Here is a 13,771-nt window from a genome sequence, read left to right as displayed (position 1 = left end):
AACCACAAGATGAGTTCATAGTGTACGTTCAGGACATTTAGAACCATGAATTAGGATATTTTAGACATGTTAATGAGCAAAGCAGCAACAGAAAGAGCCTCTTGATAAGAGTTTATCAAATCATAATGGAATTTCACATTCAGTTTGAGGGTCACCAACGTGGGTTTGAAACCAGAGTCTTAAACTTAAATAAAGACAAGTACAAAGGTATGAATAGATGACAATATTGGACAAGAAATGTTGCATTCTAAGAACAGCTGAAAATCAAGAGCAGAAAATGAAGTCAGGGAATTTTAAAAATCAGATTCATAAGAAAAATTATGAGGAAAAGTAAAGGGTCCATTTGCCCATCTGGTCCAGATGCTGTTGTAATCTGAGGTAACCCTCTTCGCTGTCCACTACACCTCCAATTTTGGTGTCATCTGCAAACTTACTAACTGTACCTCTTATGCTTGCATTCAAATCATTTATGTAAATGACAAAAAGTAGAGGACCCAACACTGATCCTTGTGGCACTCCACTGGTCATAGGCCTCCAGTCTGAAAAACAACCCTTCACCACCACCCTCTGTCTTCTATCTTTGAGACGGTTCTGCATCCAAATGGCTAGTTCTCCCTGTATTCCATGAGATCTAACCTTGCTAATCAGTCTCCCATGGGAACCTTGCCAAACACCTTACTGAGGTCCATATAGATCTCATCTATTGCTCTGCCCTCATCAATCCTCTTTGTTACTTCTTCAAAAAACTCAATCAAGTTAGTGAGACATGATTTCCCACACACAAAGCCATGTTGACTATCCATAATCAGTCCTTGCCTTTCCAAATACATGTACATCCTGTCTCTTGGGATTCCCTCAAATGACTTGCTCACCACCAACGTCAGGCTCACTGGTCTATTGTTCCCTGGCTTGTCCTTACCACCCTTCTGAAACAGTGGCACCACGTTTGCCAACCTCCAGTCTTCTGGCACCTCACCTGTGACTATCGATGACACAAGTATCTCAGAGCATTCCGTTAACAACAGGCTTCTCTTCACTAATTTGTCAATTTTCTTTCTCCACCGCCAGCTTCCAGAAATCCCCATCAATGCCTTTCATTCAAAGGAAGAAAGATTTCATAACTCACGTAATCCAGAACCTGCACACCCTCTGTAATTCGGAGATACTACCTAGAAAGACAACAGTCTACATTCTGATGTTACAGTTCTCTGAAAGCCTTCACTTCAAGTTTCAGTCTCCTATTCTCACTGCTACATAAAAATACTGTAGTTACTGGAGCAGGTCAGAGGCTAAGAATGCTATACATCAATTAGTTAGTTGTATAAGGGAATTGAAACGAAAGGATTCATTTAAAAGTCAGGCTGAAAATGTGCCCACTGCTATATATAACATAACCACTTGATGGGGCATCAGGCATTTTGAGCAGTTCAGGGCAATGGGAGCAAGGGTCTGTGAATTCTGGCACAGTCCATTAATGGATGTACCTTTGTCTTAGGTTCAGAACTATTAGGGAAATGGACAAGACACAGTCAAAGGTTAAAAAATATCTAAATGGAGGACATCTAACTTTAACAAGTTGGGCAATGATGCAAACAAACCAACATATGCATAACAGCAGATGTAGATATATATTTGGATTTTCAGAAGGCATTTAATAAGATGCCATACATTAGCCTACTTAGTAAGAGTACAGTCCATGATGTTAGAGATTGTATATCAGCATGCATAGAGGATTGGCCAAGTTCTGAAGGAGGATCACTGGACTCAAAATGTTAATGTTAAAATGGTTTCTTACTTACCATTTCTCACCTCCTGTCAATTTATTATAGGAAACTGATTAGGTTTATGCCAATGAGGTATGGTCATTACAAAAACCTTGGTCTCACATTGGCAAGGCCAAGACAGGATTAGCTCTCATCCTTGCCTACACGACTCCAATCTGAAATTTGCCCTACTCTAGTTACATACGGTGGAGTAAATTCTGGTTTTATAATGTTAGAAAAAAATCTGATCCAAAGGAAGGACCATAATCAGCCTTTTAGCAATAAATAAAAGAAAAGCTGACTTTCAATCCAAGTTTTCACCATCTTGTCAAAAGTTTTTTTTAAAACTTAAGTTTATAATTCACTGCTTGGAACAAATTCTTCTCATATTGAATCCAGGCAACAGAGGCATTGTTATGTCCCAAGACATCTCTCACCTATGTTAATTCACTTGTTACGTTCACAACTTAATCTCCATTTTGGCTACAAGTTTTCTAATATTGGCCTAACGAGCGCCCTGTACAGCTGCAACATGACCTCCCAATTCCGATACTCAATGCTTTGACCAATAAGCGCAAGCATCTTCTTCGCTCTCCTATTGACCGGTGACTCCACTTTCAAGGACTCAAAAGTCCTTGACTCCAAGGTCTCTTTGTTCAGCAACACTCCCCAGGACCTTACTATTAACTGTATGTGTTCTGTCCTGATTTGCTTTTCCAAAACGCAGCACCTCAGCATTTATCTAAATTAAACTTCATCTGACACACCTCGGTCCAGTGGCCCAAAAGATCAAGATCCCTATATACTCTGAGGTAACTTAGTTCGTTGTCCACGACACCACCTATTTTGGTGTCATCTGCAAACTGTGCAGGACATTGGTTAGCCCATTATTGAAATATAGGGCGCAATTCTGGTCTCCATGCTACTGGGAGGATGTTGTGAAACCTGACAGGGTTCAGAGAAGATTTACAAGGACGTTGTTAGGGTTGGAGGGCTTGAGTTATAGCGAGAGGCTGAACAGACTGCGGATATTTTCCCTGGAGCTTAGGGGACTGAGGGGTGACCTTACAGAGGTTTATACATTCATGAGGGGCATGGATAGGGTATACAGACAAGGTCTGCCTGGTTGACTTTTGGGCGGTCCTGACGCTAGAGGGTACAGGCTTACGGTGAGAGGGGAAAGATTTAAAGGGGATTGAAGGGGCAAATCTTTCATGCAGAGGGTGGTGCTTGTATGGAAGGAGCTACCAGAGGAAGTGGTGGAAGCTAGTACAATTACAACTTTTAAAAGGCATCTCGGATATATTTGCAAAGAGTAAGTGTTTAAAGCAATGTGGGCCAAATGCTGCCAAAGGGGTCTAGACTTATTTAGGATACCTGGTCAACAAGGTTTGGACCAAAGGGTCTGTTTCATGCTGTACATCTCTATGACTAAGTTCTCCCTTTCATTGCATGAAATTCTGTCTCCTTGAAAAGATGTTGCGAACGTGAAAGAGTTTAGAAAAGATTTACAAGGATGTTGCCAAGGTTGGAGGATTTGAGTTATAGGGAGAGGCTGAATAGGCTAGGGTTGTTTTCTCTGGAGCATCGGAGGCTAAGGGATGACCTTATAGAGGTTTATAAAATTATGAGGGGCATGGATAGGATAGACAAAGTCTCTTCCCTGGGGTGGGAGAGTCCAGAACTAGAGGGCATAGGTTTAGGGTGAGAGAGGAAAGATGTAAAAGAGACCTAAGGGGCACCTTTTTCATGCAGAGGGTGGTACGTGTATGGAATGAGCTGCCAGAGGAAGTGGTGGAGGCTGGTACAATTGCAACATTTAAGAGGCATTTGGATGGGTCTATGAATAGGAAGGGTTTGGAGTATATGGACTGGGTGTTGGCAGGTGAGACTAGATTGGGTTGGGATATCTGGTCAGTATGGACAGGTTGGACCGATGGATCTGTTTCCATGCTGTACATCTCTATGACTCTATGTCCCTGATCATCTGAATTCCCATAGGTACCATTGTTTTCTTCGTCAATAAGGCCAAAAATGAACCTGCTCACTTGTCTTTGGAATTTGTACTAGAATTCATATGGGAATTCCCACTTTGATGTTCACTTCATGCAATGTGAATACTTCACCATGATTTCGTTTATTTTGAGTTAATCATTTTTTTCATTGCAATACATTTCAAAACCAGCAGATGGCAATGATGCACAGGCACATTTTAGAATTCAAGATTTACATGATACTTTACACTTAAACTTCCAGAAAATATAATTAGCATACACTGAAGCATAAACATTAGTGAACAATAACAGAATTCTGTATTATTGGGGCACTTGGAAAGCATAAAATATATATTACTTTGTTTCTTTCAGCTCTCTTTACATTCTTGATGTCATGAAAATTGAAGTTTTAAACCATCAAAGCACCATTTATGCATATGACTCACAAGATACTTCAGTAAATGCAGTTGGTAAGTTTTGCTATTTTAATACAATTTTTCAATGCCATGCAAATGATTTCAAATATATCATAAATATGGCACGAGTCACAGCCTGGGAATTTTTTTAAAAAATAAATGTTGCCAAACACCACCAGACACTAATTTCAAATTCTCTGGATATCTGCACGAGTCTGATTTTGACAGTTGCAATTCAGAAGTGATCCAAACACCAAGGAAAATCATATGTAGAAAAATTGAACTGTAAAAATGTTTAAGCCATCTAAATACGAAGTTTCTAAGAAAGCCAAAGCTTCTGTCACGCCACAATTATAAGTAAATTTCAGAACAATTTATACCATGCATTTTAAAATTGTTACAAATTATTTGACATGTTGGTGCAAGTCTGGTTTAAAAAATCGGTTGATAATTGTTTTTCTGAATAGTTCTGATCTATTACCTTTATCATCAAAATTATTAACTTATAATGTCTGTACTTCAATACTAACAAATTGATTATAAAGACATTTTTGTACATAGTGAAGTTATAGATGGCACTGTTTAAATACTAGTATTTCCTTTTCTTTATGACTCCCATAAAATTGTTGCTTTTCAAAGCTAAAACTATTTCTTCCAAAAAAAGTCTGTGAATTCAGCAGAAAATTAAAAACAGCAATACTGGAACAAGACACTATAAATAACTTACTTGCTTCTTCATAGTACTACTTCATGAAGTGTAACTGGCATTTTTATTATGATTTATTGGGCCGAAATGCAAAAACCTTTAAGACATCAAATCTGTATGACTCGAGACAACTTCTCTTGAGCTTGCTTTATAGTACTTTAAAATTGGGTTCTTTTCAATATTGATTAAACTCAGTATGTTTCTCTCTTTGCTGATTATTGAAGGACATTTTAACAGTGCATTAATCACTGAGTCTAAGTAATGAATATGTCTGCTGTACAGTTCACACTTATCACAATTTTACATCAAATGATGATTAGATTACCTACTAGATTACTGACAGTGTGGAAACAGGCCCTTCGGCCCAACAAGTCCACACCGACCCTCCGAAGAGCAACCCACCCAGACCCATTCCCCTACATTTACCCCTTCACCTAACACTACGGGCAATTTAGCGTAGCCAATTCACCTAACCTGCAAATTTTTTGGACTGTGGGAGGAAACCGGAGCATCCGGAAAAAATCCACGCAGACACGGGGAGAATGTGCAAACTCCACACAGACAGTTGCCTGAGGCGGGAATTGAACCCGGGTTTCTGGCGCTGTGAGGCAGCAGTGCTAACCACTGTGCCACTATGCCATAGTGTATGTTTCAGGTCAAATATAAAGACACTTTGTAACTTATCATTTAAAATTGCATGAAAAAGCTTTTTTTTAGGTTGGATGGTTGGCAGAGCAGTCTGTTCGAGTCTCTGCATTACTGCCAACCATCCAACCAAAACTTTGGATCCGCTACGTGGATGACACCTTTGTCAAAACTAAACAAAAAAATTAGAGCAAACCTCAAGACGATCAATAATATCCTTACTAGCATAGAATTCACTAAAGTGGAGGAGAACAACAACAAACTGGCATTCCTAGATGTCACAGTAGAGCGAACAGCCAATGGGGAACTTCAAACGAGCGCCCACAGGAAAACAACACATACGGACCAAATATCGAACCAATGAAGCAATCATCCCAACACCCACAAATGAAGCCGCACGAAAACATTATTTCAATGAGCCGCCACACATCAGCACAGAGAAACTAGGAAAAGCAGAAGAAAATCTCCTATACAGTGTATTCAGAAAGAACAGGTACTCAATGAACACAGTCCGCAGACAAAACACATCCAGAAACCCTAGCTACTCTCCCTTACATCAAAGGCATCTCGGAAATGACTGCCAGACTACGCATACCTCTTGGCATCATGGTAGCCAACAAACCCACCAACACACTAAAACAGCAACTAAGAAATTTGGAAGTTCTTATAAATACAGCAGGCAAAACTCGTGTCATTTACAAAATACCGTGCAAGAACTGTAACAGACACTACATTGGACAAACAGGCATAAAACTAGCCACCAGGATAAACGAATACCAACTAGCCACAAAAAGACGTGACCCACTCTCACTAGCATCCTTACATATAGATGAGGAAGGACACGTCCATCTAAGGACAAGCCAAAGCAGAGACATGTACAAGAATTCCTAGAAGCATGGCATTCCAACTGGAACTTTATTAACAAACATATCAACTTGGACCCCATTTACCACTGAGAAAAAGAACAGGAAATTACATCACCAAGCCGAGGAAAACTAAATACTTAAATAGAAAGCAGGTCACTAACACCAGTGCTTCACCAGAAGCTCACTGATGTTACCTAGCATGGTGACGAAAGGTTTGAAAACAAACCTTGCAGCTCAGCGAAAAAACTTACATCCACATTAAGTGTAATGTAGGTTTGCAAATGACCAAATGGACAACAGAAATGCCACATGCCTAAACTCCTATGCAGTCCATTTGCTAAACTTACGTGCACTCCTAAAATGCAAGGCTGCGTTTATTACCTATTCCTAAGATGTTGGGAGTGTCTTCAACTATTCAAAGTTTGCATACAATTGTATGGCTTAATCAGCCATTTCAAAGCACAATTAAGAGTCAACTATGTTGCTGAGGGATTTAAATCATAAAGTTCACATCAGGTAAAGAGGTTGGATGTGTTTCTGGAAAAGATATAAATAAGCCAGTTTTCTTGAAATGACAATCTGACAGCTGAGGGACAAAGAGATAATAATCGTAGAGTCTTTACATGCAGAAGGAGGAAATTCACCTGAGTATGTCTGCACCAGCTGACTATTTTGATGTAATATCAATCTCCTGCCTTTGTCCTGTAATCCTGCAAATTCTATTTGAATAATAATCTAATACCCTCACTTGAAACTGCTTCCAACCACACTTCCAAACAATGCATTGCAGAGCCTAATTAATCACTGTGCAAAAATATTTTTTACATTTCACACTTGTTTCGTTTGCTAAACACTTCAGTCTGTACCCTCTGGTTCTCATACAAGATGGAACAATTCCTTCTCATCTACTCTAACCAAACTGCTTGTGATTTTGAAAATATCCATGAGATCAGCTCTTAACTTCTTCTCTCTAAGGAAAACAGTCCCAATCTTTCCAAAAAGACATAATGACTGAGATTTCTCATCCCTAGGATGTTATTTCTGAACTCTTTTGTACAATCTCCAATTTTTTTACATCTTTCCTAAAATGCGGCGTCCGGGAAGCACTATAAGACCGTTAATATTATTTACATGGAAAATATTAGAATCCATTGTTAGGGACGTGGTATCACAGCACTTAGAAATAATTCAATTGAGTGAACAATATCACCCCTATTATACTCTCTTCCACCCTCTGCCCTTGGACAGAAGTTACAAAAGTTTAAAAACAATTACGACCAGATTTAAGAATAGTTTCTTCCCCGCTGTTACCAGCTGTGTGAATGGACCGCTCATATTATAGTTCATCTTTCTCTGCATCTAGCTGTAACGTTATATTCTGCGAGCCATTCTATTACACAAGGTCATTAGGATATGATTTGTCTGGTTAGCATACAAAACAATACTTTTCACTGTATCTCAGTACACGTGTCAATAATAAGTCAAATCAAACCCGACAATGTTATGGTCACTTTCTGAGGAGATCTTTTATTGAGATTATTTACTATAACTGCCTAGTTGGATATTACCAAATCCAAAATAGCCTGATCCCCGATTGGATCCACAACATACTGTTCAAGGACACAGTCTCAAATACATTCTGAAGTCTTCCTTATGGCTACCTCTACTTATTTGATGTTGCCAATCTACAGGAAGATTGAACTCATACATGATTAATCAACTGCCTTTCTTACAAGCCTTCATTATCTCAAGATTTGTTGTCTGTCCTATCAACTAGTTACTTCTTTTTGTGGGGGGGGGCTGTATAAACTACTCCTGCTAGTGTCTTTTCCCTTGTTGAATCATATGAAGATGTCCCAAATGATTAGAAAATCAGCAAGTAATAAACATGTTTTATCCCTCCCCTTCTGAAATATTTTATAACTTGACATCTTGTAAACATAAAAATCTATTTATTTTCCTGACCCAGACAGTCTTCAACGTTAGCTTGAACTGAACACTGTTTTTAAAAAAAACAACCTTCGGTGAGATCTGCTCAAATCACCAAGTCTGTTCATCATTTTCAAGACGTGGTAAGTCATTTAAAGCTTAAAACTGATAATGGTACAAACATAGATGTTTATGGCACAAAAAGAGATCACAGCGAGGACACAGTTAGGATATGCGAAGGAAAGAGTTGCGATGGATAGAGAAGACAGAGGGTGGGCATTGACTACAAGCACAATGTGAATGCTGTGGACCATGCAAGGTCAGCAAGGGCGGAGAGCAGAGTGAAGGGCAAAAGAACCAGGGGGGACCAAAATATGAGAAGGTGCGGAGGGAGTGAGCAAGGTAGGGAGAGACAAAGGTAAGTGGGTAAACAGCAACTTGAAAACAAAAATAAATTGTTGTTGTCAGCTTTTTGTTTCCTGCCTCACTTGACAATAATATAAATTAAGTACCACGAATGGTCTTTGCTCACCATAAAAAATGTAATCATTAAGCATTTCTTCAAAAATCTATACGAGTGCACAACTTGTGCAATGTAAATAAAATCAATTTGATGCATCAAATCGAAAGCCTACCTAAAAGCTGAATAAAACTAGCATCATCAAATTTATTTTAAAAATGGTGTTGAAAATTAGAATATCAAGAATCAGAGCAGGCACGTTTACAATGGAGTTCTTTTAACTGTGAAATCCTATCATGCATTCAGCTATTAACTAGAAATGTAAATCTAATTTCTCTTACATTGGCGGCACCAATGGGCATCACAACATTATAAAGGTATGGCTAGAGCTAATCACACACATATAATAATTTAGGTAATCAGCTATACACTGGAGTAATTACAAAAATAGAATCAGGAAATGCATGGATAATCCAAACCTACCTAGTTGTTGAAAAAGAAGAGCTACACTTGTACTCGTCACAGGAAGACCATCATATAACGGCGTTTGTATTAATTGTCTATCTCCAGCTCCCAACGAAAACAGTTTCTTAAGGAAAATGTATTACATGAAATTAATATTCTTACTCAATTAAAATAACCAAAAAGTAGTTATTGAACAACATAAGCTCAGCATTGCCCATTAACAGATAACACAGTGATAAGAGGGTTTCAACATTAAATTCATAGGACGAAATCTGTTTATGAGGGAAGACATCCTGATTATCAATAACTTACAACACGAGTGGCAGGGAGCAAGCAAAGTAAATCAGACGGTAGGAGGTATTAAAAGTTCAATATTGAATCCTGCTCCATTATAAACTGTTGGATAGTATGTTGTGAACAGTTGGTGGCTGCAGTACAAATAAATATTGCAGTAGCTGTTGGGAAGATTAAATCATGATGAGTGATTAGTAAATTGGGCATAAAACAAAAAATGCTTTGAGTACTCAGTGGGTCAGCTAACATATGTGGGAAAAGAAACAAATGTTGCTTGACCTGCTGAGCACTTCCAGCGATTATTATTAGTTGAATTTCTTGCAGATCCAGTAATTCATCTCCATATTAGTGACTTGGGCCTCGAAAAGAGAAAACTCAGAGGTGATTACTATCGGTTCTAAACAGGTTCTAAACAGACCTGACAGTGAACACCATGGCATATTTTACTTTGCCCCATCTATTCAACATGGGTATGCACTGGCAGGAGGAGGAGTGAGCAGATCTCTGTATGGGAGATAAATTGAGTGTGTGGGATAGAGAGAGAGCATGACAGAGCACGGGCGAGCGAGTGAGTGGTTGATGGTGAGTGGGAAAGGGTATGCATGCAGGAGATAATGTGAGTTAGGGGAGGGTGAGGGGGGTGAGAGACTACGTGTGCCAGGGCATGTAGTGAGCGTAGTTGTGGGAGGTAGCGGGTAGCAAGTTTCCAAAACATTTTGCCAGTGTGAGATTTCATTACCTCACATCTAGATCTGTTGTAGACCAATTGATAAGGATTAGCTGCAATGATCAGCAAACAACTCTATTATTATCGTCATCCTGCAACTCTCTGTACACTAGATGGTGAAGTTAATGAACCTAGATCATCATCTGTACAATTATGTTTCTAAGAAAATGGCATTGAGATTGTTTTATATTTTGGATAATGTAATTTTTAATGCAATTCTTTGGAACACATGATATGATTTGTGATCAAGGAATTACGATACTAGCAGATCACCATTCAAATCTTTATAGAGAATAGGCAATTGACTGTTTTAAAAGAATCATAAGTCCTCTTCAATTCTGTTTTATACTTTAAAAAAAGTGAGTTTCAAATTTCATTTTTAGACTCAAATTTAAACTGTTAAAAATACTTAACTTCTGTCATGTGCTAGATTTCTTTATTTTTGCCTATTTCTAACCTTACCATTTTATTGCTATAACTTTGGAGAGCTGAGAAAAGTTTTAATAAGGTATCTCAAGGTATTTGTAATTCTTTGAAGGTGTGCCTGTGCTTTCAAATGTTCAATCAAGAAGTCTGATTGGTCAAGAGCTTAGGAAAGTTGGAATCTCTGACAGAGGTTGTTCCACTTGTACCAAAATAGTTCTTTTTAATAGTTCAAATCTATAAATCTGAAGACTGAACTTAGACAAATGATTTTCTCTTTGGAAGTTAAGGTCAGCATAATATGCATCACCTTACATTTTGTCTACGCTTGTACCTTGTTAATGTGTTCTAAAAATTGTACTCCTGAATAAAATGAAAGTGTTGCTACTTCAACATTGACATGGGAAATTGGCTTTGTAGTGCCTCCAATAGTTGCTGAGCTTTAAGACTTCACTTTCTACTTGACAATGTAACTTCTTTCGCAGTAGTTGCATTAATATTTGTCTGCATACTCTATAAGATTATTCAGCCTCTCTCAAATGATTCTGCATCAAAACAAAATGAGCAACAATCAAAAATCATCTTAGAACTGACCAATCTCAAATAAATCAAAAGCATGTTTCACTCTACGATGTTATACAGAGTTACAGAATAAGTAGCTACAAGTACTGGAACTTACATCACTGTTTTGTCCATATACATTTACAGCATGGCCAGAAGACAACGCAAAATCAGACAACATAAACATTTATAGTTTACTTGTATGGTAATGTGAAATATTGAAAAAGTACCACATCAAAACTAAAAAGTAACATAATTAAGTGAAATTTAATGGGAGTAGAATTTTGGCTGTTATGCTAGGGGGGTTAGAGTTTAAAGGTAGAAAAGTATTGTTACAACAGCACAGATGTTGGCGAGGCAGCATCTCGATGTATACAATTTTGGTTCCTGCAATTAAAATATATAGTGGCTTTGCAGGATCATAGGTAGTTCAAAAGAGATTCACCAGGCTGATTCCTGGGATGAAGGGGTTGACTTGTCAGTAAATAGGTTATTACTTATTACTATAATGCATTCATTAGTTTTGAAGGATGAGGAGGGATCTCATCGAAACCGAAGATTCTCAGGAGCAAGGTAGATGAGAACATGGGATAAAAGCAATTTACTGCAGATGCTGGAATCTGAAACCAAGAGAGAAAATGCTGAAAAATCTCAGCAAGTCTGGCAGCATCTGTAAGGAGGGAAAAGAGCTGACGTTTCAAGTCTAACTGACCCTTTGTCAAAGCTAAAAAAAGGGAGAAATAAGGAGGTACTTATGATAGGCTGAGAGAAGGGGAGTCATGGCTCCAGAAGCAAAGATAGCAATAAAGAGGTGATAATGACAGTGCACAGAGAGATTTTAGGGAGATTATGAGCTGTGAATGACCAAGGCTGAAGCCAGTGCTATGTGACAAAATATGTGGGGGATGGGTGAAGCAGAGGCAAAATGGAAAACAGGGGAGAATGCCATTTCGACATACAGTCCTGCTCCCATGACCACATGTCTGCCCTTGGCCTGCTGCAATGTTCCAGTGAAGCTCAACGCAAACTGGAGGAACAGCATCTCATCTTCCGACTAGCCTGCCGGCCTCAGCACTGAATTCAACAACTTCAGATGATTATCCCATCTCGACCCCTCTGTTTTCATTCTGCTCCGTAATTTTATTTACCCCTTTTTAAATATTTTTTTCACTGTTCTGTACCTCTTATTTCTTGATGGTCTCTCTTTCTCTCGCTCCCCGCTCTCTCATCATCTTTTTCCTCTCCTCTTCCCCCTTTGCTACCGTTCTCCCCTGTTTTCCATTTTGCCTCTGCTTCACCCATCATTCCCCATTTTGTCACATAGCACTGGCTTCAGCCTTGGTCATTCACAGCTCCTAATCTCCCTATAATCTCTCTATGCACTGTCATTGTCATTATCACCTCTTTATTGCTACCTTTGCTTCTGGAGCCATGACTCACCTTCTCTCAGCCTAGTATAAATACCTCCCTATTTCTCCCTTTTTTTTAGCTTTGACAAAGGGTCAGTTAGACTCGAAATGTCAGCTCTTTTCTCTCCTTACAGATGCTGCCAGATCTGCTGAGATTTTCTAGCATTTTCTCTTTTGGTAGATGAGAACATGTTTCCATTGGGGGAGTGGGGGTTCCTCAAATTGGGAATATAATTTTCATAATTTAAAACTGAGATGTACAGGTATTTCTTCTCATCATGAATATCTGGAATTCTGTACCTCAAAGTTATGGAGGCCAGATCAATGAAAGTATTTAAAGATAGGTCTTTGAAATATCAGAGTTGAGAAGTTGGAATGACAGATGATTTGAAAACTCCCAGGGTGTATGTGACAATCTAACTGAATGGCAAGCCAAGTTTGAGGGATCAAATTGCCTATTCCTTCTCCTATTTGACAACAGTCAATTAACAATTATAGGGTTTTCTTTCACAGCACATACTGTAGTTTTGATATTCAAGAACTTCCAGACTTCAGAAAGTTACCCAAGGTTCAATACACACAGACCAGGACCCTTTTCTTTGTTAAAAGTGGGGACGACCAATCTTTAAAGCACTCCTTTTCAATCTTATTTTCACCAACATTGCCACTACTTTTTCCTTTAATGCTGCATTTGCAACATTATATTCAGTGAAAACAGATGAACACTACAAAGTTGTTTAGCACCTATTAATGCCTTCTCCCGACTACGAGAATCTTTCTGTTCCCTAATCAGCCCCACACGTTTTTGCATTGCATTCTTGTGCATGTCTCTGTTTGGCTTGTCCTAGAATGAATGTGTTGTCCCTGTCGAAGTGGTGTCCTTCCTCATCCATTTGTAAGGATACTAGTGAAAGTGGGTCATGTCATTTTGTGGCTAGTTGATGTTCATGTATCCTGGTGGTTAATATTCTGCCTGTTTGTCACAGTTCTTGCAAGGTATTTTGTAAAAGACATTAGTTTTGCTTGTTGTCTGTACAGGTCTTTCAAGTTCATTAGCTGCTGTTTTAGTGTATTGGTGGGTTTGTGGGTTACCATGATGCTAAGGGATCAGAG

At 38.7% G+C, this 13,771-nt stretch overlaps 1 protein-coding gene across 1 annotated transcript in view; it reads right to left on the bottom strand.

Moving 5' to 3' along the window:
• Positions 1–13,771, bottom strand: part of sbf2 (SET binding factor 2) — a 551,470-nt gene that overhangs the window by 254,613 nt on the left and 283,086 nt on the right. The window contains exon 6 of the mRNA XM_060838903.1: positions 9,263–9,368. Coding sequence (XP_060694886.1) covers positions 9,263–9,368 — 106 coding nt within the window. The remainder of the gene's footprint in view (positions 1–9,262; positions 9,369–13,771) is intronic.

The sequence above is a fragment of the Hemiscyllium ocellatum genome, chromosome 18 (assembly GCF_020745735.1).
Source record: "Hemiscyllium ocellatum isolate sHemOce1 chromosome 18, sHemOce1.pat.X.cur, whole genome shotgun sequence".
Taxonomy (NCBI): domain Eukaryota; kingdom Metazoa; phylum Chordata; class Chondrichthyes; order Orectolobiformes; family Hemiscylliidae; genus Hemiscyllium; species Hemiscyllium ocellatum.
This window is presented reverse-complemented; position numbering and strand designations above follow the sequence as displayed.